This window comes from Lissotriton helveticus, chromosome 6 (genome assembly GCF_964261635.1).
Source record: "Lissotriton helveticus chromosome 6, aLisHel1.1, whole genome shotgun sequence".
In the NCBI taxonomy this organism is placed as follows: domain Eukaryota; kingdom Metazoa; phylum Chordata; class Amphibia; order Caudata; family Salamandridae; genus Lissotriton; species Lissotriton helveticus.
Genome location: NC_136067.1, coordinates 332,244,336 through 332,271,583, shown reverse-complemented (window position 1 = coordinate 332,271,583; position 27,248 = coordinate 332,244,336). Strand labels below are relative to the sequence as shown.

At 44.5% G+C, this 27,248-nt stretch overlaps 1 protein-coding gene across 3 annotated transcripts in view; it reads right to left on the bottom strand.

Moving 5' to 3' along the window:
• Positions 1 to 27,248, bottom strand: part of NBAS (NBAS subunit of NRZ tethering complex) — a 2,361,081-nt gene that overhangs the window by 1,774,878 nt on the left and 558,955 nt on the right. For all 3 annotated transcript variants that reach the window (XM_078647778.1, XM_078647779.1, XM_078647780.1), the window contains exons 18-20: positions 20,848 to 20,985; positions 15,217 to 15,295; positions 6,667 to 6,771 (exon numbers count right to left, since the gene is read on the bottom strand). In XM_078647778.1, coding sequence (XP_078503904.1) covers positions 6,667 to 6,771; positions 15,217 to 15,295; positions 20,848 to 20,985 — 322 coding nt within the window. The remainder of the gene's footprint in view (positions 1 to 6,666; positions 6,772 to 15,216; positions 15,296 to 20,847; positions 20,986 to 27,248) is intronic.

The following is a 27,248-nucleotide window of genomic DNA, read 5'->3' as shown; positions in this document are numbered from 1 at the left end:
TCAATTGGGCTGCAGACCTTTTATTCACTATCCATTGCCCTTTTATAGTTTATTTAAACACAAACTAAATAATATCGGTAAAATGGCAGCCTAGCCATCCGTTCACAAAAGTAATGAGAAAGTAAGATTATTACTGCTCCCGCTGGCTGGGGTAATTTTCTGCAACAGCACAACATGAATAACAATTTTTGCTGAATAAATTCTAACTGCTCTCTAAAAATAACCACCCTGTCTTTTCACTTTCTCTCTATAACTTTTTCAAATAATTTTTACATTTTCCGCTGAGACGCCAGGCATGGCATCTGTTATGGCATCAGGATATCTGAAAGGAGAGAACTTATGATCACATAAATGGCGTGATTTTGGAAAGGCAAGTCTTTCTGATCAGATACAGTGAAATCACTGAAAAAAATATGCTAAGAAATTAGCAAAACATTATCCATGTAAAAACATTATCCATGTAAATTTGCCGCGCGGGCGGATCTTGCGGTTTGTGCCCTTTATGTAGTTCTCCCTGTCAAAACCGGGTCCAGCGAGGACCACAAGAGATACCTGAACTATGCAAGAAGCTGTGGTTCACACTGGACCTTATTTAGCTGGTGAGAACCACACAAACTGCCCGAATAGGTTAGCGTGTGAGCCTTTTTAAGTCTGACAACACAGCTTTCACTATGTGGAGGTCATAGCATTAATTCTTCAGATAGGTACAGAGAGAGACTATGCCTTAGATCAGCACTCTTCAGCCATTCGTTTTCATGGTTTGCCAAGGCTTGAAAGGGCTATCATCATGCCCATAGCATTTCCTGGATGATTACAATGTCTCAATTGGGTTCCCATTAACGATTGGCGACAGAAGCATAAATCAAAAAGTAGTTCTTTTGTTAGACTGCAAGATGCAAATTCCCATGTATCTTGGAACTGAGCCTCGGTGTGCTCTTTGGTGTATGCACTTTGTTTGACAACACAGCATTTTAAATGTTGGTTTTTGGCTATTTTTTAATTTAGGAAGTGTTAGCTTTTCAGCCACAGTGCTTTAGGGGCACAGTGCCATTCGCAAATTACCTTTACGTCTTCATTTGTTTTACTTTGCTGACATTAGAACATGTTGATTGTAAAGCTTTATTGTTCACAAAATAAAGACATACATTTTTATTAAAGATACAATGAAAATACTGTTCCTTTATCAAAAATATCTACTATGCAATATTTTGCTGTGTATGCCATAGAAGATCGACATTTACAATGAAACTTTTATCTTCTGACTCCCTTCCATAACAGTGTTCTGAAATGGTACAATCTGACATAATTTATGGGGTGTTATTAACCACTCTATCCCTCCAGAGAAGTCTCCTGGCATTGGTGGATTGACCTGAACAGTAAGGTGGCACAACTTAACTTGAGAATAGCTATGTCTTGTGGAGTTTCCTGAAAATCAGGATTGACAATTGACATCGGATGTTAATTGGGATAGAGTTCCACAGTCTGGCTCCTTGGGCCCTGCAAGCTCTCTCACCCCACTTTTACTACTTGCCTTGGAGAACAAGGAAGATACCATTTTTCTTTGATCTGAGATTACAAACCGGTGTAAAGAAATCAAAAATATCACGCAAAAAGGATGAAGCAGATTCATAAAAAACATTCTGCATAATCCTGGCTGATTTTACAAGGTTTCTGTTTTTTACTGGGACCCAGTTTAAATGCTGGTGGACAGTTGAAACGGGTTCAAACTTTTTCTTCGATTGAAGATGGTGTGAATTAGGGTGTTTTATATTTTCTGTAGGATATTTATTGACTTGGCAGGTAGGGAAAATTAGGCCAATCTCCCAAAATCTAGCCTTGTTGTACAACAGCACTGGCGAATTTATGTTGGAAAGCAAGCGAGGAGCATATTGCGTTGCAGCACATGTATTTGAAGGAAGCAGACACTGGTGCGTTTACCGATTTGAGCCTCAAGGTTGATATCTGAGTCAAAAATTATACCAAGGTTTTTGATTTAATTCAGTAGGTTGAGGTAGCTGACTAATTGGTTAGGCCAAAATACTGTATTTAAATGATTTATCCTGTTGGTACTGGTTAAGAGGGACGACGTTAGAGATTGTTGTGTTTCTTTCAGGGTGAAAAAGCATAAAGATGTGTTTGTAAGCCATTGACAGTAGAGTAGGGATCTTTGTCCAGGTTAATGATGATTTGCGTATCTTTTACATAAAGTTAGCTGGTAGCTTGTAATAGAGTAACCAATAGTTACACAAACTAATCAACGGATCTGGCCCTGCGATCCTCAGCAGCTTGGTCACCCCCTACAAAGCATCCAGATCCCTCCGTTCGGAGAATGAGCACTTAGCCAACATCCCCAAATCCAAAAGGACACGCACAGGAGGACGACGATTCTCGGTTCAAGCGGCCATGGGATGGAACTCCCTCCCACGCACCCTCAGACTGGAATCCAGTTACCTGGTTTTTCGCAAAAAACTGAAAACGCACCTATTCCCGAAATAAATGTCCCTCCTCCCTTCCCTTCCCTCAATGGATATCAGCCTTTTTACAGCGCGGGGATGCCCTTGGGTCACCAGGCGCTATACAAATCGCTAAATAAATAATAAATAATAAATAAATAAATAGTTGTACATACATATAAACGGCAGGGTGGAGATGGCCAAACCTTGTAGAACAGTGTTGGAACGCAAAATGATAGGGCACCTCTTCAGAATAAGATGGGGGTTCCCTGAGTATTCCATATCTCACAGATATTAATTGGCCTTGGGCTAAATCGTGGCCCCCTAAAGATTTGGAAGGCCCTTGAAGGATTGGGCCATTCCTGTACCACAGAGGTTGCAGGGGCCTCTATTACGCCCCGATTGTGAAACTCCCCAATACAGAGAGCTAACTTCAAAGGAAAAAGGTCCTAGATGGATCTGTTGACATCTGTTAAAGCTGAATGATCTGAGCCATGCAATGGCTTTATCAGAAATGTTGCACTTTTTGAGACAATGAAGAAGGATTCGATGGTCTATGGTGTTCGAAGGCAGCAGAGATATCCAGAGTATGACTACTCCTGGATCTCCAATGTCGGCGATCATCTATTGCAAAAGTGATGACCACCTCAGTGCCAAATCCAAGGGCGAAAGGCGGCTTGGTTATTGGCTAGTAGCTTATTATTTTCAATACAAGTTTAAAGTTGTCTGATGACCAAGTAGTTTGAGGATAAAAGGCAATAGAGATATAAGCCAGTAGTTGATAGGATCATAGAGGCACAGCTTAGATTTTTTTTAAAAGGGCTTTACTATGGCTCATTTTAGTATTGTGGAAACAATGCCCGATCCCAATAATAATATAATATAATATCCACATTTGTAAAGCGCATTTGTAAATCACCCGTTCGGGTCTCTAGGCGCTGGGGGCCGTCGGGAAGATTAAGCAAGCTATTGCCCAGAGTCACATGGTGCTGGGCTAACCTGCCGCCGGTGCCGGGGATCGAACCGTGATCCCCAGGGATCGAACTGTGATCCCCAGATTCCGGAGTCAGTCGCCCTGGTGCGGCGCCACACCTCTTCCCAAGAATACAAAAAAACAGATAGATGAGATGCTTGAATTAATCTCAGCCACTGGTATTCACTCGAGTCCGCAGCCCAGTCTATTGTTATTTTGCACCCCATTCCACCTCAGTTTGTACCCAGCTATATGCAAATCAGACTTGACCCTGCTCCAACAGGTAAAGTCCAGCCTGTATTGCCAAGCCAAGTCCTCCCTGAATTGGAGCAGAAGCAACCCAGGACCAGTTTTGCCCTTGTCATGGGTCTCATCGGCCAGATACAGCTTTGTTTCAGTGACACAGTGTGCATGGGACCCACATCTGGGCATATCCGGCTCCACTGGGGAAACACACAAAAGTATACAAAAAATGATGGATGGAATGCTTGAATTAATCTCAGCCACTGGTAATGACTTGGCACAGCATTCCAGTCCATCCTTATTTTGCACACCATGCCACCTCAGTCTGGCCCCAGCTATATGCAAATCAGTCTTAACCCTGGTCCAATAGGAACAGTCCAGCTCGAAGTGCCGAGCCAAGTCCTCCCTGAACCAGAACAAAGGCAACCTAGAACTGGTTTTGCTCTTGTTATGGGCTCATCAGCCAGATATAGCTTAGTACCAATGACAGTGTGTACGGGACCCACGTCTGGGCACATCCATCCCACTTAGGGTGACACACATAAGTGTTCAATGTGCCACTGGAATAAACTTACTCCTGGCTGATGAGTCCATAATACCGATTGCGGGTACGCAACACGGCAGCCGATTACTGCTCTCGGTAGATTTTTGAGTGAAATTATATCTATTGATTAATCGGTTACAATTGTGACCATATCGAAATGTAACCCTTACCTTGCCCAAGAAATTTGGAGAAATGGGTACAAGGTCATTTGAACTTATGTAAAAATTACCCATCTTCAGTAGTGTCCTCTTTAGCACACACAAACCCAACAATTTTTCCCTTAACTAAAAAAACAAAAGCTTATTTTGTGTCAAAGCAACATACTCTTAAGATCTTGTAAGAGATCACTCTAGACATCTCGGGGACCTCATGTCATGATTCATATAATATGAAATATATAACAAGTGTGGACTTTTGTTCAGTACCCTTCAGCTCTTGGCTTTCATGTGTTTGTTACTGCTTGACTGGTCTGTCCATCAATCTGATGGCATTTCGGGGAATATTACATTGCATCTTTACTGTTAGGTTTTGATGATGGGCTATAATTGGAAGCCCTACACAACTAGTCTCTCACATTCCCAGTCTTCCTGCCTCCCTCATTCCCTGTCCCCCTTCCAGTCACTACCATCTCCTATTCCACAGCTGCCTGCCCACCACCCTCACTCTGCGCCCCCCTTTGTTCACTGTAATTTCCCCGTCATCCACTCTCCTTATGGATGGCCCCATTGCAGTTAATTTCCACATCAAATTTTCTTTCCCCGTCCCATCCCCTGCCACTTGCGCCCTGGCCTCACTTGCGCCCTGGCATCACATGCGCCCTGGCCTCACTTGCGCCCTGGCCTCACTTGCGCCCTGGCCTCACTTGCGCCCTGGCACTAGTCATTAATGGCTGCTCTGCTCGTGAATGACAGGCGCGTAATGCACACATACAGCTAAATAACTGTTCTAGATATGAAGTATTGTGTTTATACATACATATGACCTCAAAAAAGGGACTATATGAGGAAGGCATCTTTGAGAACAAACATGACTTGCAGTCGGAGTATCGATAACCACTAAGGCACTATAATCCAGCATTGGCATATTTATTTAGCACAGAGAAAACATGCAAAATGAATTATCCCTGCGAATGTGAACATGCAAGTTGAAATGTTGGAGCCATGCACTCACTATGATCTGGAATGCTCAAAACAAAAGCACGGGTGAGTTTATCGACAGTTTCTTTCCACATTCATGCAAAAAGGAGACATTCAAAGGCATTTGATGTAGTCATAATTCTCTGGTATTCCGAGACTGAGAGGACACTGGCGGACACCAGAAGAGCGTCTAGTGTTGGGCTAACATACCACAGTCTGCTCTGCTCACAGCAGGCACCTGCCTCTGATTGGAGGGACCCCCAGTATCGGCTTACGGGCTTGATTATGACTTTGGTGGTGTGGTAGTGGGCTGCCAAGGCAGCGTCCTGCTGCCACACCACCATAGCCGTCCGCCCGCCAGATTAGGAGTTTTCTCCTGGTCTTGCGGTCGGTGCTTTGGAGGTCTCAGGCGGTTAGCCTTAGAAAGCCCTGCGATGGGAACGCCAAAGCACGTTCCTGCACGGACCGAAATGCACAATGTTATGCATTTTGTTCCATGCAGGAACATCGGGGTGCATAGAGATGGGGGTGTGCCCCCCTGCATGCATCCCTGTGCAAAGAGGCATCAGTGGGCCCTGTAGGGCCCCCTTAGTTTCCTCATCGCCACCCTTTTCATGGCAGGCACACTGCCATGAAAAGGAGGGCAGTGAGGAAACTCATAATATGCTGGCATATTGTAGCCTCTGACCGCTCAGCCACCGCCAAGGGATTAAGAAAACCGGCGGTAACAGCAGTGGTGTGTGGCAGTCCCACCGACGTATTCGTAATACGGTGGGTGGACCGCACCACAGGTTTGGCGATCCTATGGACCACCAAAAGCATAATTAGGCCCTAAGGAACCTCTAGTAACTGTATAAGGTACTGCAGTCTGCATCGGGGAAGTGTTGACGTCAGAGCACGAAAAGTGGTCATTATTGCGGCTAAGAGTGCACAAGAAGGACTGCCCAAGCAGGTAGGTCGTGCATGTTCAGGTACAAGCCGGGCATAGTAGCTTTGGTACTTCGTCTTGAACACTGCTCTGCATTTTAACATTAGTATTTGGTGCATTCATTTGCTTCACACAATATTGTTTCCCATGGTGCAAGAGAATATCAAACATGACATTTAAACCCTCTCCCGCTTAACCTCTCTTCATTAGATCTTGACCTTTCCATGGTAAACCCCAGGACCAGCGCATCTCACAGCAATGTATAAACACAGACAAAACTGCCTTCTTCTCGCAGACGTTTGAAAGTTAAAGGTGTGCACTGAAAAGCTTTCAAACATTCCAAACGCAAGAAGCTAAAATCAAGAAAAACAGATGTTTTCATACAGTACCCGAGCGTAGGTCCGTGCGGACAAGACGATATTCTGGCTTCGGAACGTCTTAAAGAACTCTGCGTTATATCTCTCTTCGGCGGCGTGAGGCCCTCCAAGGATTTCCTGAGAGACAAAAGAAGCTTTTTTAGAACATTCTTCCAACAGGCTGCTCAAAGTGTCAGAACCGCGGTGACGACGACTCGAGATAAGGCAGGCTTAGGACAGAGAACACAGGGATCCGCTTCAATGGGAAACTGAAGTTAGCACTGACGAATCCGGCCTTACTGACTTCTGAGCATGAGAGGGGTTCTCAAGCTTCAGTGGGATGCAGGGAACAGGGGCCACGTGGTCAGGGGAGGAGCTCTGTGTGCACATAACAGGCACAGCAGAGAAGCGGTGAGCTAACCCTCCTGCACTTATGTTATTAACACATCAGGCACTAGCTGTGTATGCATGGTGGAGATGTGGACGGATAGGTGGGGCTGTGTTTGAGGGAATGAATGGGAGCATGTGAAAGGATAGTGGTGGGTGTGAGTATGTGTGTGTGTGGATGTATGTATGGATGTATGTATGTATGTATGTATGTATATGTGTGTATATGTGTGTGTGTGATTGTGGATGAATAATGGGATGCAGGTGTATGGCTATAGAGCAGATGAGTGGTGATTGGTGTATGTGTGACAGAGGTTAGGTGGAAGGGGATGCGAGGGTGTGTGGAAGGGGATGCGAGGGTGTGTGGACGGTACTATGGGGCTATGATCAGGAAGATGTGTGCATGATACATTTTAATGTGCACAGGCGGCTGGTGACATTTGAAAGTGGTGGGCGTAAATACTGCACTGTGGCGAGCGCGCGCAGCGAGCGAGGCCCAACCACCTATGGGGGATTCGGGGGTTCTCCCACGAGAACATTTTGAAAAAAGAGTGGGCAAATGGTGCATTCTCAAGCACCCTGGACTCACACTGGCACACTGCTCACCCTGCGCTTACACAGACATCACCAACCCTGCACTGTCACAGACATCACTCACCCTGGACTCACACAGGCACACTGCTCACCCTGCGCTCACACAGACATCACTCACACAGGCACACTGCTCACCCTATACTCACACAGACATCACTCACCCAGGACTCACACAGGCATACTGCTCACCCTATACTCACACAGACATCACTCACCCAGGACTCAATTTTGTTCACTCTCCCTTGCTCTTTAAAATGGTGGTGCCTGTGCATACATTAGTGAGTGATATCACAGTATGCCTATTCACTGGCGAGTCAGACTATGATATCACCAAATCCATACAATGCTCATCCTTTAGAGATGCCACAGTCTGCTCAACATCTCGGCATTTTGCTCAAGTTGCCACTCCACACTGTTTGTGAGGCCTGTCTGCATGAAACGCTGGAGCCAGTAGGTTTCCATATTGAAAACATAATGCAATGCCCCATAGAAGCGACAGTGGCAAAACTCTACTAAAGCACTGCCGCATGACAAAATGAACAATGCACACATTCTGAACTGAAAACTGGCTAGCCCATCAATAAACATACAACTGTGATGAGCAAAAAACACGGAGCATGTATATGTTTCACTTTTTAACAATCATTGTTGCTTAGATTTAGGTGACCGTTTTGACCAATAATTGGTAATTGTCTGTCCACGGTTACACAACGTTGTGTTTCATCAATCCCTTAAAGAGAATATTATTCATAATGTGTATAGAACCGTTCACAAAGCGACTCGTCAAATGGATGGTGATGTTTACGTCAGAGTGGATGACGTAGGACTGCTAGGGTTCGAACCTGGAATTGCTGCAGCAAAGGCTTAACCCATGGAACTATCCTACCAGTTGGAAGTAATCTAGAATAGACACTCTCGCTTGTTCTGCTACTGATGACAATTGTTTGACATGCATCAACTTCAAGGTCGGAAACAGAGCAATGATGTTATAGCTATACATTATCTATGTGAAGAGGTCAAGAGATGAACGCATGAACACTTTAACAAACTGACAAATCAATGCAGTACTCGCGAGGGGGAGTGGCGGGGGGGTTGCGGGGGAGGGGGTCGCGGTGGGGGGTGCGCCAAGGGAGATAACATTAAGAAAACTTACCTGATCGCCTCTGCTCCTGGTCTGCGTTGGCGCCTCATCTCCAAACAGGAACAGGAACAGCAGCACCGAATGGCTACCCCTAAGCCAATCTGCAGCGCCAGGGCACAGTTAATCCTCGCCCGCAGCACACCCATTAGGAGACCGAGGGGCTCCTAATGGGCATGCGCTAACAAGTTAAAACACAAGTGCGCATGCGTGGGCACGGTGCGAAAATTCGCCTTCCGTCCCCACTCATGCGCACTTGTGTTGTGCTGCTGCCCCCATGTCTGACAATGCATGTCAGTCAACATGACGCGCGGTCTGACGTCATGCTGGCTGGCATGCATTGTCAGTTCTCCCTCGGCGTCGGTCTTTGAACTTAAGTAAACTATTCAGTTTACTTAAGTTCAGAAACGTCGGAGATGCGGGCGGCTGCGGGCAGGGGGGCTACGCCCCCACGCCCTAATGGACGCACCGCGCCTGTTAATGTGTCTTTAAGTGTGAGGAAATGGGAGTAAGGGAATGTGTGGATGAGGGAGAGTGGGAGCCTGTAGGGATGTGAGGACAAGGATTTGGGCTGGGATGGAGAGGGCATGCATGAGGAGGCTGTGGTGGATCTGTCTGCTTACCCAACGTCAGATGTGTCTTATCCAATATCCGGCCAGTTTTCCAGGCAGTGTGTGACTCAAAGACAATTGGGCAATGCCTGTGACAATCATTTCCGTGAACAGACGGGAAACAGCTACTACTTCAAGCCAGCACATGTAACACCCAGAAAAAATATAATAAATATTTTAATTTAAAGATGAAGATAAGGTTCTCAGTAACAGTAGGTTTCATGCCATTATCACTTCACTGAATAAGGCTGTTCCTTATTCTCTGCATCTTTATCTCAAACTAGAGTCTGTGCATGGTTGGCAAGGATACCATGTCACTAGATCTGGGATCTAGCCAAGCACAGCACTGGGTTTACACGTCTTCAAGGCCCAGACTTTAGCCTTCAGTAGGTTGTTGTGTGTAGACAGGTGTCAAATGTGGGAAATGGGGAGGCAAGTCAAACATTCCTCGAGGGCTTCTTAGAGTCCAGGGTAGGGTTCATAGCGTGCTTTTGGAGTGCCAGAAAACCTCCAGCGACCAACTATGACACAGTGGAGAGGCCACCAGTGCCTGAAAACTCCAGTATTAAGAGGGGCAGCTCTCAATTTTTCAGCACAGGCCGGGCCTTTGTCCTTTCAGAGGCTGGGTAATAGGAGTACATTAGCGGACAGTGATGCATGGTGCAGAAGGAGACCATGACATATCGGGGGACCTCGGGATCCGACTGTCTTCAGGATCATTGTTCATACACTAGTCTGCACGGGAAGAAAAATAAGACTGGATAGCTCCAAAGTCACTTTTCTCACGGGAGCAGTAGCAGTCACAAATGCTAGTTGCATGTCACAGAGAGAACTTCACTTCTCTAAGTCTGGGGAATCTTTGGGTCAGGATTGCTAGTCTACTGCTGTCTCTGCTCTCCGCTGATCCACTCACCAAAGGTTCTCACAGTAACATTTATATTCAGTGCGTGAAATGGAAAAATAGAAGTGCAGGTACTCTGCACCAGAGTACCTGCTTATTTCTAAGAAGTACCGTACTCTCCAATTAAAGGTATTGCATTTCTCTTGAGAAGTGCCAGTACTCTACCTCTCAAAGTAAAAAAGTATTGGACAGTACCGCCCATTTAAAGCACTGTTTATACTGGACCACGAGCTCAAGGCTGAGTTAAGGCAGCCTTCTCCCTCAGTTCCGAAATTGTAGTTCGTACCCCTCCAAGAATGAAGAGCAAGGATTCTGAATCTGGCCAATGTCTTCCTCTACATAACTAGAGACCTTCTTCAAGTCAAATGTGAGCAGCGAATATGTTACAAGTAACAGCTTGTATCCAGTACAGCGGCTGCGAGTACAAATCCAATCCAATTGCCCAGTCAAATTCAAGGTTGGCCCCAGATAATACAGGAAAGAGATTGCACAGGTCATGTCCGAGGTGGTGAATCAAGAGGTCATACTATACAGGCTAGGTGGCATACACTGTGTTTGACAGGGGAAGGCCCATTGCCGAAATACTCAAGGATATGGCTAATCGTAGCAGAAATAGTGGCAAAAAGAAATATTACAAAGGCATAGGGAGCGAACAAGCTACCGAAGTGGGGTAAGGTATGGGGCCCACTGGGTGGAATATAGAGGGTCCTGAAGACATTACAACTGTAGATGATATGATGGGAGGGGCTGTGCTTTCGGACTTCATAAATGCAATGGAATGCCATGGAGGTTGAATTTATTACTACTATATTGCAATTAAATAATTGTACTGAATACGGGCGACGACCCTAGAACCCTCATGGTGACTGTCCAGAAAATGTTCTACATATGAAGCGTGCTCCTAATCTTTTGTTCCATAAAAATAATTTAAAAAAATTAAAAAAAGGTTAGCGCCAAATTTTAAGAGAGAACCGATCCCAACAAAGTTAGAGCTAGAGCACATTTAAACTTGGTGGCGCTAAACCAGTATGCCAAAATCTAAAAAGAGTCCATGTATAATTCTTTCGAACAGTACATATGTATATTCCACAGTGATAATATGCTATTTTTATACTTTTTTTATTCAGTCATGATTCTTAACCGACAACAAAGGTCCACAACTGTTAATATTTGTTTTATTCGATTTTGTTTAATCAATATAATTAAAACAGAGCGCGTGTTGAGTATGCTTTTAGGTCTCGCTGAGTCATCGCGCATGCGCTGCCCTTGAGACATTTTGTAAGCAGGGTTTTAAAAGTGCTGCTAGCAAAGGCTTGTCCACCAGCTTGCGATTACGCGCTCCTCTCCCCGACCAGTTCCTGCCATCGGACAATTAAATGCTGCTTAGGGCAGCGCGCGCGCACACAACTCCCTGCGCCTCTTTCTCTCTCTCGCTGCAGCCCCCACAACTCTCTCCGCCTCTCTCTCTCCCGCTGCAGCCCCCATCTGTGCATTCCGCGCAGCCAATGCTTGTTTTGTTTTGCTTACATGCACTTTCCCATGCCTTATAAGAAAACAAGTATATTTAAGCGTCAAATAACCACATTAGCACTAACAAATGTCGTTAAAACGGAGGATACCCTCCAGCGCCTAAAGCACTCGCATGTAAACACGGGCACAGAAGTTATACTAGTGTGATCAGGTCCTAGAGGTTCACGGCCATGAGTACGTGTGCAACTGCAGATTCACTGATAAATGGTGCCCCCCAACCTCTGTGGGTTTGCTTCGGATGGACAGCCAGGCACGTTATTAGCTATCAACTGCTGTCAGATCTGCTAGATGCAGCACAAGTGGGATTGTCGATGTGCCAAATTGAAAATAAAGCTCAGCCTCTCCCCCACCACGGAGAGCTTCGACGAGAAATGGCCGCAAAAGCACAGACCATGGAAAAGAATCCTCCGAATCAAAGAGGTTACCAGCTCCGTGCAGGTCACAAACACCTGGCAGTTACCTAGACATGTCGAAAGCAATACAGCGTGGACATATGTTTTACGACAGTGTACTCGTGCACACTACCTTTCACAGGCTTCTGAACACGAAGCACCGGAAATGCATGCTTTATCTGCTGACAAAGAAAGTGACTGGAGCCCACGCAGGCGCGTATCATCTAGAAAGGCAAATAATTACACAGCCCAATCGGCAACATAATAAGAAAATAACAACATAACCTGGCGATTGTGTAACTGCATGAACGCACTGAAATAAGGCCTTGGAATAGGTTAACTGTGAAGCTCCAGGCCAGTGCCTGCCACCGGCTATCTTTCTGCAATCATCTCAGTAGGAACAGAGCTCATATTGTGTATTCCTAAGCTTCGACAACATCACTTGTTCTGCACATCTAGAAGGAGATACAATTGAAGGCCCATGTGCTCACAATCTACTATTTGCACAGGTGGGAAATCTCATAATCCAATCAAGTGTGGCTTTGAAAGCAAAGGACATACAGTATCACCAAGCAGTACAGTGTAAGCTGTTAAAAAAGAAAAACATTATTACACAGTTAAGGCAGACTCAATTGTCATGTAGCCCTCAAAAGGCACTGCAGGATAGGAAAGGCGCAAAGGATCCTTAACGTAATAAAGTATTAGGTTGTCTATCAGAATCCTTGCTGCAAACATCCTTTAACGATAGTCGTGTTTAGTACTTTAAGTCCCGCGTTTATTAAGAATAGCTATCAAGCTAATTGTACCACAACCTGTATGTGCATTAACTAACAGACTAAGATTAACAACCCTGGCTGCATCAGTGATGTACTGCGACAGAGAACTGGCATCACAAACACAAGTTTGCCCCTGTGTAGGGATGAAGGATGGGAGATAGAATTACTACCTTTGTGCTCGACTGGTGCATTTCCAACAGCTGCACAAAATGCATTCCACCACGCAACTTTGTGAAAAACAGTCATTGAAAGCTTTGCCACTACACTACCACACAAAAAGAAAGTATGTCTGTATGCTACGATTTAGGTGCCGTTTGCCTTTTTTGAAGTTTCTTCGATTATTTGAGGTCAAAAACATTTATTCAAACAAATTAAGTAACCTTATCTGTTCGTGTAAGTAAGAGATCGATTATATTGCACCTACTCGAATGTCTGCCAGCAGTCTCTTTTAGCACTCGCAAGATCAGATGATCCAATAGGAATTATGGTTCTGACATGTCAGGGCACTTCCTCTGAGACACGTCTGAAAGAACATGCGTGAAATTGACAGCTACTTAAAGATGACATTAACCTTTAGGTTGCATGACTGATTTTTCCAACTAGAGGAATACTATAAACCCTTAAAACGGCGTCAAAAAATAAATTAATAACAGTGTGAAAATGGTGAAGCGGGCATGTCAGATCTGTGATAACGAGCTACTGACCACCCTCAGGCCACAATTCCTAAGGTCCGTGCATCACCCATGCTGTGACCTTGAAAATGTTGCTTTAGCTCCAAGTCGTCCACATCACTAAATCAATTTCCACTCCACCTCCTACTTTACAATTCAAGGATCTAGCACACATTTTCCACATAGGTGGAAATTGATTTGCAGATTGTTCCATGATGTGTGACGTCAAGACAATCTGCACGATGCTCCACTGAAAGACAATGGCTTCTAAAACAAGCATTGGCATAGCCAATAGTTCTCGCCTTTGGGACCTTACAAGTGTTTGGTTATCCAGCACAATATCCTTGGTGCAACAACATCAACTGTTGCATGGCTAAACACTTATAAGGTCCCAAAGGCGAGACCTATTGGCTATGCCAATGCTTGTTTTATAAGATACTAATTTTTTAGGAGTTATAATTCTAATTGTTACCATATTAATCTGATATAAAAAGCAATGCATCACAGACCGAGAATAAAATGAAATAACAGAAATAGGGATGAAATTTGATTGTTACTACTTTGAACACACAGGCACATAGATATGGCCCTAAAGTGACAAAAAGTGGCAAAATGTTTGGCCTAAAAGCAGCCAACTAACACACATGATAAAGTGAAAAACATTAACAAAAAAAGATGAAAAGATTCCTAAAAAGAGGCAACGAGAGCGAGAGGTAAGGAGACCTATGTAGAACAACATTTAGTCTGTAGAGTACAGACAACTGTGAGAAACACTGACTCCTCAAGACAAAAGAATTTTTGGCGTGAAAAACTTCACATACCACGGCTAGATAAAACTGCAAAGGGAAAGAGGCTTGCTGTATACTTTCTCTTCAAATCAATGAAATAAAGGAACACTATTCTATATCTTGGATTCATAAAGCGCGAGGGCCAGTCTCTTAACGCGGCCCATATCTCGAAACTTGGTGACCCTTTCTACCTATATGCCTACTATCAACTCTCTCTGCAAACCAGGGATGTACAGGTAAACGTATTAATTAATGAAAGGAAGTAATAAAGTCTCACATAAATTTGACCAGCAGATCGCAGTGACCCAGAATTTCTTTCTGTATGCAAGGCATTTATGAGAAAGAACTTAATATGTGACAACGGGGTGTATTTTCAGATGGAAAATAGCCCCCCATGCATTGCAATCCAAGCCCTCCATAGAAAGAGGAATAATACACCAAACAGCAGATACCATGAGGCAGAGAGTAACACTATTTTAGGGGGAGCCAAGGCCAATGCTATAGATATGTTAAGAACTGGTAACAATAGGTCCTATAGAGAGCTGTACTGTCAAACCAAACCTAACACCGAGAGGGAAAATGTGAGGAAGAAGCCAGTGATAAAGAAAAGGTGGTATTACAATTATTTGATTAACAACAAAAAATGGTGCATTAAGGTTAGGGAAAAAATGAATTAAAAACGTAAACAAAAGCAAAATACAAGGTGATAGAGGGAAACGTTATGCCAAATACATGCAAATATTGAACGTACACGTGGCAAAAAGAGTACATTATAACGTGCTCGCTTATGCTCACCTCATATGTTGAGAGTCGATCTAAGTAATTCAATAGTTTTAGTCTGCAGCGGCAAAGTTCCTTTTGTTCTAGAGTCAAGCTAGGAAAAACAAGGAACACAGAAGAATATACACTATTATTCTTTGTTTAACGAGTCGTTAAATAGTACGTTAACAAGAGCGATACACATGACAATATTAAAACGTTTTAAAAAGTGGAACAATTCTAATTTGACTTCTTTAAGTCGGCAGACCAATGCATGATGTCTTATGACTTTGAACTCTAACAAAAAAGAATTTCCTTTAAATAACTGTGTTGTGTCTGTCTGGGATATAAAAAAGGCAAACTACAGAAACATGGCGGGAACAAGAACAAAGTAATTTATCTAGGATGGGCCAAACCTGGAGTCACAGCCTGTTTGCACCAGTTTTGTTTTCTTACCCATTCACTTCCATTCGAGTTATAGCCATGATTTATCAAAATAATGAGGCTCAGGCAACATGAACCTCAAAAAAATGTAACCACAAATTCTGGAGGCGTCTGACATAGGTAACTACAGACAAAGGGCAGGGTCTGTAATCTCAATCAGGACATTACAGCCTCATTCCTTCCCAGGTTTTAGTCGTTACCTGCATCAATGAAATGTGCTTGCTTACCACAAATAAACGTTGTACCCCATGTCATTACACCTCTCCTTCTGCCCAGCTGGACGCATGTATGTTTATCTGCATACACTCAATCTGTCTTTCTCTGCCCCGAAAAGACGCTTTATTGATCCTTGGTACGTTGATCAGGGTCATCTACATTTTTTCTAGCTGGTGCTGCCAAATGAAATTTTAAATGGAAAGGACCTTAAGTACAGAATTACTTTTAGTGGAATAAATGAGGTTTTGACCTATCTATAGAATCCTTAGAGATTCGGTTACACCCACAAAATGATGGTGTCTGACCAAAAAGGAAAGGGTACTGGAGGTTACTCTGGCTAAGGGGGCCGTTTGGGGATATTTGGATCTGCATCAAGGAGTTCCACATGCACACAAGGTTCTGAAGCAACCTGAAGAGGCGGTGTCGGGCGACACTGGGGCGTTTCTTTTTGAATTTCTTTGCGAAAGCTAGCGAACAGGATAACTGTAGGGTCTCAGTGAACGGATGCGAGAGGGACGGGTGGAAAACTTGCTTCCCCTCTGTTACTACTAATTAATGCCCGAAATTCTAAACACATTTATTGAACCCTAATAGATTTGACGTTTTACTTCTGTTCTACTTTGTCCTGAGTTAACCAATAATGAGATGCTTACTGACAAAAAGTGTACTGAGTGGGGAAACCAGGGCTGCTAAGTTTGATTGTAATCCTTCCTTTTCTGTGGCAAAATCCAACGGAATTTGCTGTGGAAAGCAGTGGTCTCTGCAACAAAGGGATGAAAGCCACCTCACGCAGAATGCGGAAAATAACCCACTGGAGAGTTGAGCAGGCAGCTGACAGCTTCAAGCTGACCTGTATATGCAAAAGGTAACAGCATGCATAGGCCTGTGTTCTGTCCATTACTCTTACTCCTCCATCAACACCTCCACTTTGCTCAGAGCAATCATGTACACATATGGGATACTTTATACACCCATGTCGTTTGAATATAGAGTTTTTCTTCAGATATTCTAGGTCTGTAATGAGAATAATAATCTGCCTAGTCACATGCTACTCTGGGGAAACATATTTGCTAGGTAACTATTTTCACGCCTTCAAACTTTGTTTTAAGTCACTCGGCCCCTGGGACCTTATACCATGAGATAGAGATTGTTGAAACATACAGTACTATAATATTTGCTCTGTAGATCTTGATCCACTACACCTGGTAGTGAGGGCGGGAAACAGAGCACGCAACAAGTCCGAGCGTCACTTTGCACAGTATGATAAACAACCGACTGCTGTCGGACAGCATGTAAGCAAGACTAAATTCCCATTCAGCTTCAATAAACTCCCACAAGTTAACAATGGTACATCACTGAGTTACTGCACAATGAGGTGTCATGCACCAAAACAGACCACTCTCGTGGGGATCTTAAAAGAAATTCTATGCCATTTCCTCATGATTTAACACAAACTACAATTCCCATGAGCCAAAGGGAATTTAGTTAAAAACAGAAACGGGCAACTCTGTATGCACAGTCCAGCCTCATCCAATCAGTGGTCAGCCCTTCTTATGCAATTCCCTGTCTGCAATTTCTCAGCCTCTTTCTTTGCTGCTCGCAGCCAAAGATACGTCTTTTTTTGTTGTTGCTTATAATGGCCTTTCATTGTGGCTCATGTATATGTTTAACTTGATTTCAGTGTGTATATATTTGTGTGCTTGTTTGCTACCAGCGCTCTTTTCGCAGCGGTCACTCATCTTTTGAAAGATCACAAAAAGGGGATCAACTGTTCTTGGCGCTCGTGTCAGGATAAACACCTTGACGTTCTTGGCCCGTGCACCAAGATCTGTGACATGGCTGAGGATGCCAAGTCCTCGGATCCTTAATCTCCTAGTAAGTTCTTTCAGGTTGGGTGCAATGCACCATTATGTTCTTTGGACATGCCAACTGCGCTCAGCTTGTTGTAAGCGGGTGGCATGAGTGGAAGAGTGTCCAAGAAGGGGCTAAAATAACCTCTTTGGACTATCTGTAAAACATGTTGGAGGTCACTGAGTTTCAGTGGTGCAGCTTTTGGCATGTCCTGCCCTCCACTGGATGCCCATGATAGTTTAAGGGCAAATTAAAGGGGGTTGGAGGCTGCCGAGGTAGTGGTGGACAGCCCCGACCTCTGGCTCATGATGGCACATGGTCTCTGAGAATAGGGTCCTTTGCTACAAAAAGACTGGGAAGCCTTTTGGTTTTGGTGATTGGATGGGAATCAACGTAGCGGGGAGCCTCTCCATAGCCACAAAACGGACTAGGGTTGGCGAGGGGACATGGATACTCCAAGGACCTGCCGTAGGTCTGCTCTCCTTAAAGTGCTGCATCGATAAGTCCGCCTTCTCACCAAAAAGGTGAAAGCCATCAAAGAGCATGTCCATAAGCTAAACTTGAACATCCCCTGAAAAAACAGCTGTTCTCAGCCAGGCATGGCGTCCAAGGACCATGGTCGATGAAAACATGCTGCCCAGTGAGCCAGTCGTATCCAGTTCACATTCGATGGTAAACTTTGCTGTGTCCCTGCCATCTGCAATTGCCTATGACAGTATGGCTTGGGCCTCCTCTGAGACCATTGGCAGCACTTGCATAACCGAATCCCAGATCGTATGGGTGAATCAGCACAAGAGGCACGCGGTATTCACTGACCACAGTTGTTGGCTGGCAGAAGAGAACACGTTCTTACCGAAGGTATCCAGTCTCGTGGATTTCCTATCCGGTGGAGAGGTAGGGAACGCGCCACAATGGACTTGGGAAGTGGAGGCTTGGACCACCAAGCCCTCCCGAGTTGTGTGCTGGTTGAGGAAACAGGGGTCACCATGAGCAGGGCAAAGGTGGCACACAATTGTCCCGTGCACAGGAGCCCCTGTGCAGGGCTTAGGCCTGGCCTAAGTAGTACATCAGTAAGGGCTTTATTAAATGGGAGTAAGGATTTTGAGGGGAGAACTCCCAGCTGAAGCACTTATGTCAAGTAATTTGTCTTTAATGCCACAGAGGGCAACTGAAGGTTCAAGACCTGGGCCACCCTCTGCACCACCACTGTGAATGAGGCACACCTCTGCAGTCATTGTACGGGGGGAGACCAGGCCAGTGTCCTACAGGGTGTTTAACCCACTGGGATCCGCCAGTTTCTCACACTAATTGTCCTCTGTGTCCTCTAGAGAATTCTGGCATCCATAAGGGTCATCCGACCTCTTCCATTCGGCACACTCTGGCTCAAACTCGGAGGACATGATCTCGGCTGTTGCCGGAATCAGACGAAGGAGTTGTGTATGACAAGGGGGCCTGCACCGCCACAGAGTGTCGGCGGCACAGTGAGCATTGGTACTGGAGCCAGCACAATGGGAGGTTGAGGTCTCTCAGGCACCGCTGCTCTAGATCCATCACCGGATCCATGGTGGCGGGAATCCAGTGGACACAATTCCCGTACCTATGGGGTCCAAAGGCACTCCGGGGGTAGGGCTGCCCAAATATGAGGTGCATGGCCACATAAAATTCTTGGACTTGGGCAGGGTCGCTCCAGCAAATCAGGGAGGCGCGGAGCAGACCCAGGCACGGGTGCTATGGAGGAACACGGCCTAGAGTGCCGATACTCCCACACCTTGTCTGAGGACTGGGATGGGCATGGTGAAGTCGAAGACCTCTTCGACTTCTTCCTATGTGACTTATCTAACAACTTGGATTGAGAAAACCATCATCGGGAGTGGCTCTGCGAGTGGTCTTGGGACCTTCGGTGTGACCGGGATCGTAACCATTGCAAGTCTGTCTGACATCAGATAGTCAGGAGCTCCTTCAGGTGCATGGCAGCCTTCATAGGTCTTGGAGTCATGGTCCCCACTACAAGCACCAAAGGCAAACCAAGTGTGGGTCTGTCACAGACATCTGCCTGTGACAGGCACTACATGGTTTGAAATCCATAGGTTTCTTAGAGGACATACCTAAAACACCATAAGGTTAAAAATCTGTAAAAGGTATTGACAAAGAGTTGAGAAAAGGTCAGTTCAAACTTGACTGGGTAGTTCTCTCAGATCCGTGCTGACTGGGAAGGAAAGAATAGAACTAACGTCAGGGCCCTGGGGTGGTGCCTATTTAGGCACTGCACACGTCACTTCAGGTGCAGTTGCAAAGCTGAACAATGCCAACCGCCGGTGCAAAGGGGTACTGCTAGAAAGTCTCTGGATCCAGTCTGACCCCTGGGGATTATTCAAAGGTAAGGAATTTGCGACTAGAAGTCTCTATAAAATATAAGCTGCATAAGGGTCCACCCAGCCCAAAGGCATAGAACGGCGATCTGTTACTAAAAGTGCCCTTTTTTATGTACTCATTTGCTTTCTGTATTATAGGTACTGTTTCTCTTTTGCCTGGATTCTAGGTGAACCGCACAATCACCCAATAAGGATGAACTGTATTCTATAAAACTATAAACAAAATTATAAAGTGCATGTGGGCTGCATTAAATGTAAACTAATTTAAAAAAAATATTTTGTGAACAGGCCCTTCTTTCTAGCTTCACAGCACTGATGCTCACTTACTTAGTATCTTCAATAGAGTAGAGAGAAGTCTTGGAAAATGCTTACTAGCTTCATAACACCCAGCTTTAAAAAAGTAGATGGAAGTCTTGAAGCTAGAAGTCTTCGGAAATGTCCCTAATTATATATTTTTCCATCTTCATTTTTTTAATGACAAAGAAAACTGAAAATGTATGCTGGTAAAAAAAAAAAAAAAAGCGATGCGTGGCGCACATAATATTTTGCTTATCTTCAAAATAGTACCCAAGACCTTGAAGCCATTGCTAATTTGTGCAGTGAATTGTTTAAAACAATATTTTTGGATGATATCCCATATGTAGAAATAATTTTAAGGTACAACGTCACAGATGGATAAATGCGAAATGAGGAATGTTCACTGCGAACAAATGATCCGGGTACCATTTATCAAAAATGGGTCTCATAAAATTTATAGTAACTACAATCTTTTTTTCTTGCTTACTTGGAAAAGTTAACATGCTTTAGCAAATCTTGCCGCTTCCTAGATTCTCGCTCTTCTCGATTGCTTGCTTCTTCAGCAGGTGACAAGATCTCTTCATAAGGGATATCTTCTATGTCTACTTCTCCAGGAAGGATGAATCTGTAAGACGAAGAAAGTTTATCTGATAGGCTGAGCAGTTTCACAACAGTTACACCATAACTTCTAATGAAAAAAATGCAAATTTATCTCAAACAATATTGCGTAATTCCAATAATGCATAATTCTTATCCATAACTGTAAAGCGCTCTGAATCTTACTGAGTTGTGCATCTTTGAAAGGCATGCTGACATCGACAACTTCTCTATTGGTGAGTAACCAACTAGGAGGAGATTATTAACGGCTGTACTATAAATTTAAAGAGTAAAAAAACAATAGATGTGAGTACTTGGATCCGTTCACGTTTTGCCTCAATGGGGTTTGCCTCGCAGTGCCATGAAGCAAATCTGTTGTGGTTATTTTCCCACTACCTCGTTGCTATGCAGGCGGAAGATAGCTTCCACTTGGTTTACAAAAGGTTAAAAATGATCAATGACCCCGGGCTAGTCTAACCAGCAAAGGGGCGAGGGGGAGCACACCAACGTCACCCCACCTTCGCAAGACCTGTGCGACTCCCTCACCACCTTCTTCCATCGCAAGATCGCAGACATCCACGAAAGCCTCACCGCCACGACCACCCCGACTACCACTGAGACCTACGCCCCCACGACCACCTTCCGCACCAACCTGCTCTCCTGGACCAACGTCAACAACAACGACACCATCAAGTTCATGAACATCATCCACTCTGGATATCCGTCAGACCCATGCCCACACCACATCTTCAACAAAGCCAGCACAGCCATCGCACCCCATCTCCGGAAAGTCATCAACATCTCCTTCGAGACAGCAACCTTCCTGGAGAGCTGGAAGCACGCCGAGATCAATGCCCTACTCAAGAAACCCAAGGCGGACCCCACAGATCTCAAGAACTTCCGGCCCATCTCCCTGCTCCCGTTCCCGGCGAAGGTCATCGAGAAAACCGTCAACTAAGAACTGACCCGCTACCTTGAGGAGAACAGCATCCTGGACCCCTCACAGTCCGGGTTGCGCAGCACCCACAGCACCGAAACGGACCTCATCGCCGCCACCAATGACATCAGGGCCCTGCTAGACAACAGAGAAACAGCGGCCCTCATCCTCCTGGACCTATCAGCCGCCTTCAGCACGGTCTGCCACCGCACACTACGAACACGCCTCCACAACGCCGGGATCCAAGAGAAGGCCCTGGACTGGACCACCTCCTTCCTCTCTGGCAGAACACAGAGCATCCGCCTTCTCCCCTTCTGCTCCGAAGCCACCGAGATCATCTACGGCGTACCCCAGGGCTCATCCCTCAGTCCAACGCTGTTCAACATCTACATGGCATCGCTCACCCACGTTGCGCAACTGCACAACCTCAATATCATCTCCGATGCCGACAACACCCAGCTGATCCTCTCCCTCACCAAGGACCCCCACACCACCAAAACCAACCTCCATGAAGGAATAAAGGCCGTCGCCGAATGGATGAGGAACAGCCGACTGAAGCTGAACTCGGACAAGACGGAGGTCCTCATCCTTGGATCCACCCCTTCGGCCTGGGATGACTCCTGGTGGCCGACCGCACTGGGAGCAGCTCCAACACCAACCGACCACGCTCGAAACCTAGGGGTCATCCTCGACTCCACCTTCGCCATGACCAAGCAGGTCAACGTTGTCTCTTCCTCCTGCTTCAACACCCTCCGCATGCTCCACAGGATCTACAAGTGGATCCCCACCGAAACAGTCACCCAGGCCCTCGTCAGCAGCAGGTTGGACTACGGAAACGCCCGCTACGCAGGAGCCTTGGCCAAACTCCTGAGCCGGCTTCAACGCATCCAGAACACCTCCGCACGCCTGATCCTCGACAAACCTCGCCGCAGCCACATCACACCCCACCTGAGAGAGCTGCACTGGCTCCCCATCAACAATACGATAACCTTCAAACTCCTCACCTACGCACACAAGGCTCTCCACGACACTGGACGAGCGTACCTCAACAGACGACTCAGCTTCCACACCCTCACCCCGCTCTGCCGCCCTCGCCACAGTCCCCCGCATCCGTTGAGCGACCTCCGGCGGCAGATCATTCTCCCACCTCGCCGCCAAGACCTGGAACACCCTCCCCATCCACCTACGGCAGACCCAAGACCTATTGACCTTCAGAAGACTCCTCAAGACCTGGCTGTTCGAGCAGTAGCAGGATTCCCCATTCCCTGCCCCCAGCGCTTTGAGACCCTCACAGGTAAGTAGTGCGCTTTACAAATGATGTGATCGATTGATTAATAACAAAGCTACTTGTAGAAAGCATTCCATTCCAGCAGCTGCCCAAGCACACCTAATGGCCCTCATGCTTGCTACCTTGACACTCTTCTACCATGAGCCCTGTCTTGCTTTCTCCTTCAATCTCATGCCACCCCTTTACACTACCCCGTGCGTGCAGGAGGGAAAAGCAAAAATTGAATTGTAACACCGAGGAGAAGATAAAAGATGCTTATACTGTACGTTTGTGCCACTGTGTCTTTCTGTATCTGTGCGTGCATATTGGGTGAGCTTATAAGTGTTGTGCCCAATGCCCACCTTAGTGCCAAAGGCACAATGGGATAATGCTTACAAGCTTGTGGGCATCTACTAAGTGATTAGCATTCCAACACTAGTAAAATGTTGGCCCTCATGTATTGGTGGTAATTCTTTGCAACTTGTGGCCACACACAGCACAGAACCAAAAAAGAACTCTCAAGAAAGAAATAACAACACTCGTCTATCATTATTTACGATTTACCAATAAGGCCTACTTACTTGCACTTGGATCCAGTTTTATCCTCAACTATCATTGGTCATAGAACCCAGGACGTATGTTACACTCATTTTTTGTCTGCCTGTTTCCCTCCCTCCTCCGTCCTACCCGCGCTCTTTCGCTTTCCCTTCCCTCAGGCTTTCTCTCTTAGATGTTTTCATGTATTTCTTCTTCTTAAAATGTGAATCAGACTTGAAAAATCCAAGTAGATAAATAGTATTCCCTACCAACAAGTTTATAAAGCATATCAAGCATTTCCTTCCTTACGATGGAGTAAGGTTAACCAGAGCCTACCATGCTCGTCAGGCCTGGAAGTCAGCCTTACATTTTAATGATGAACAAAAAATCCCTCAAGTGCATCTGGCACTTTTTGTAGGAAGTTCAAGACTTTATTTAGGCATCGGCTAAGTACAGTTTCAGCAATATATTGAAGACCTACTGACATACATAGAATGGACTTTGGGTCATCCCCTTGCTCATAACTGAATCGCTTTGTTGTCTATCTCACTTCCCTACTTCTGATTCCATTGCTTTCTTTCCTATTCTTATGTTTGTCCTGCCTAGTAGAATTTCAGTCTTATGTCTTCAATGGTTGAGTTATCCTTCGCTGCTGTCAGACTGTGCATTGCAGAGCATACAAGGGACTATTTTGCCTCCGTCTTTCTCTCCATACAGCTCCCTCCTGCTCTTTTTTTAGGTCCCCATAAATCGCAAATTTTTGGCCCTCTACCCTGTCTGGTTGTCTATGCAAAGTTATCTTGATCCCTCAGCCTCCTTGCTCACTTTTGGTGACCCACCGCACTTTTGGCAGATGGCAAGCTTCAATTTTCTTTTAACCATTTCAAGTTGGTCTTTCATGGTGGCATCCTTCAATGTCTTTTTATTATTACCAATCCTGTTCAAAGATGTTCACCACAGAGGCACGTGCATACATAGCTATCTTTTAACAGGATTTGTAAACAATAAAATAAAATGGTTTCAAAGAAGACTGCAGGGGATGCGTTCACATCTGCAGAAGCTATCTTTGAACACAGGCACAATTGTGTCAATCATCTATCATAAAACAAAAATCATTGTCTAAAACACTAGGTTTCACAGCCAATGATTGTTAAACATGCTACTTCAATAGTTGGGTATCAAGTCCACAACAGACCAGATGGATAGCATTGTACCTGTTCACAGTACGTGGTTTATTTTAGTCTGTTAAGCGAGAAAACGTGTTACTTATCAAAGCACAACAATAAATATTAATTAACAAATTATATTTAACCAAAGTTTACATGTTTTACCTTTCTTATGAAAATTACCTTTTTTCATCAAAAAAGTTAGGCTATGGGGCAGAAAAATTAAGAAGGTTTTCCCTTACAGGTAGAAAGTAAAATTATCTCTGTTTCAGCAAGATTTAATAGGAGCCAGTGAAACTGAGATCCAATAATATGGATTGGGACTGATCATTACACCCTTCTACACTTACATGATGTTGAACATCATCAATATAGTCCTGGAAAACGGTCTTTACTCTGTCTGATAAATCCTGAGAGGATGTTGATATTAAAATCGGCACATGGGAATCCCTGAATTTCGGTGAGGAAAGGCAGGAAAAGAAGACTTTTATTGTTCTGTGGAGATGAAAAGATTGAAACAATTTCATTGCCTTGAGCAAGACTCCTCTAGAATAGGGTACGTTAAAGTGTGAGAGGAGAAGAGAGATCAAGTTAAAAGGATAGACAAAGCATATCCTAAATCTTTGAACACGGTGACCCCTGGGCCAAGCTATATGGTGATTAGATATCATACCTAAAATATAAGAATGTATTGGCCGAAACATGAATGAATAACTTTATAATTTACAGGATCATAATGCACATCATGTCAGAGTGTTTCGAATGACAGGCAGTGGCGCAGTGCAGACTATTACAGGCAAAGCAAGAGGCATTCAATACTGAAAAACTTTCTCTTTGCCATGTTCCTTATCTACAGAGAAATTAACTGGTCCACCACATCCTAGAGATGCATACTGCAACAACATTAGAGATAAAGCTGCTTGTAGAAGAACAGCAGACACGAAAGACAGCAGAAGCCCAACAGGAGGAGAAGGAATACCAAAGGTATGACGTAAACTCCGACCAACCACTTTTGGGCAAGACTGCATAGGTCATCTGTCAATTATCCTGATAGAGAATAGAGTGGAAGAAGGCATACTTTAACATTAAATGTACAGTATTTTTCAGGTCATGGTTCCAAAATAGTTGAGTATTTAACTTCTTTTAATAGTGGCTCTTTAATATTAGGTAGGGAGAAAAGTAGAAGACAGGGGCAGACCTGAGATAACCATAAGACACTTACACAAGTTACATTTGACTTACAGGCAGGAGGTAATAAAGGGAGGATATTTTTGATCGCTTTTATGAGGTAATACTTTTTGCATTCTGCCTACTGGAAAAAAAACACTAAATAGTTGACCTCCCCCAATAAGAGGACAAAAACTTGAAAGTATGTAGGAGATGAAACGGTTGCTTTATTGTGTATTCAAGCAGAAAATATAATAGGCAAAGACACTGTCAGGTTTTTAAATAAGAAAACTTATAGATCTGTCAAGCAAACAGTGACATGAAACACAAAAGGACAGCCCCCTGCATTCACAAAGAAGTCCTCCTTTACTTTGGTAGCCCAGAAAAAAAAGATAAGTGGCAGATTAGTCATAGTCAATGATAGCGTGAAGGAGAACAGGGTTATTCATGTATCATTCTACTACTCAATGGGAAGATTGCTTGAATTTATTTCTACAGAACCTCATGGAGTTTGCTGAGAGTGGTACCATCCAACCACAGACTAAGAACTTCGTATAGCACAGGAGGGTTGAACACCTTGGGTCAGAATATAGACCATGCAAAAGCGGCTTTTCAATCTATGAAATAATATTAACCAAGATGGCTATACAAGATGTGTGCAAAGTGGCCAAGAGGTGCCAATGTCATGCACTGCTTATGACCTCACATATTACATCACTCATTACCAATTAAAAGACATCATTGATGACATCGCTCACGACTTCATCAGTGATAATGTAACTAAAATTACTCTAATTCATTTTATCATTAAAATGAAAAAATTGGTAGTAAAGGGACTACAGTGATGTACAGCTCAAAATGACTCCATGTAAACGTATCAGTCGCTAGAATGGACAAAACGTATTCCTTGGAGACAAGTGTGGATTTGCATTCTAAAAGTTATAGGATACATGATTTACATATTAGTAAAGATTTTAATGCAAGCAGTATCTGCTTCTTAAATGAAATAAAGGCTGTACACACCTGGGTTGGTTGCAAAGGCACGTTTCTAAGCAGGTTCCAGCTAAAAAGCATAGCCCGCTGCCAAAAGTCTGTGAGAAAAGCCAAAGTTACTGTTCACAATGGATTATCCACCTGTGGAAGTCTGGGCACATAGCTATGTTAAATATAGGTAACATGGATGGTTCTGTCTACAAATAATATGTAAAGGGCAGGTT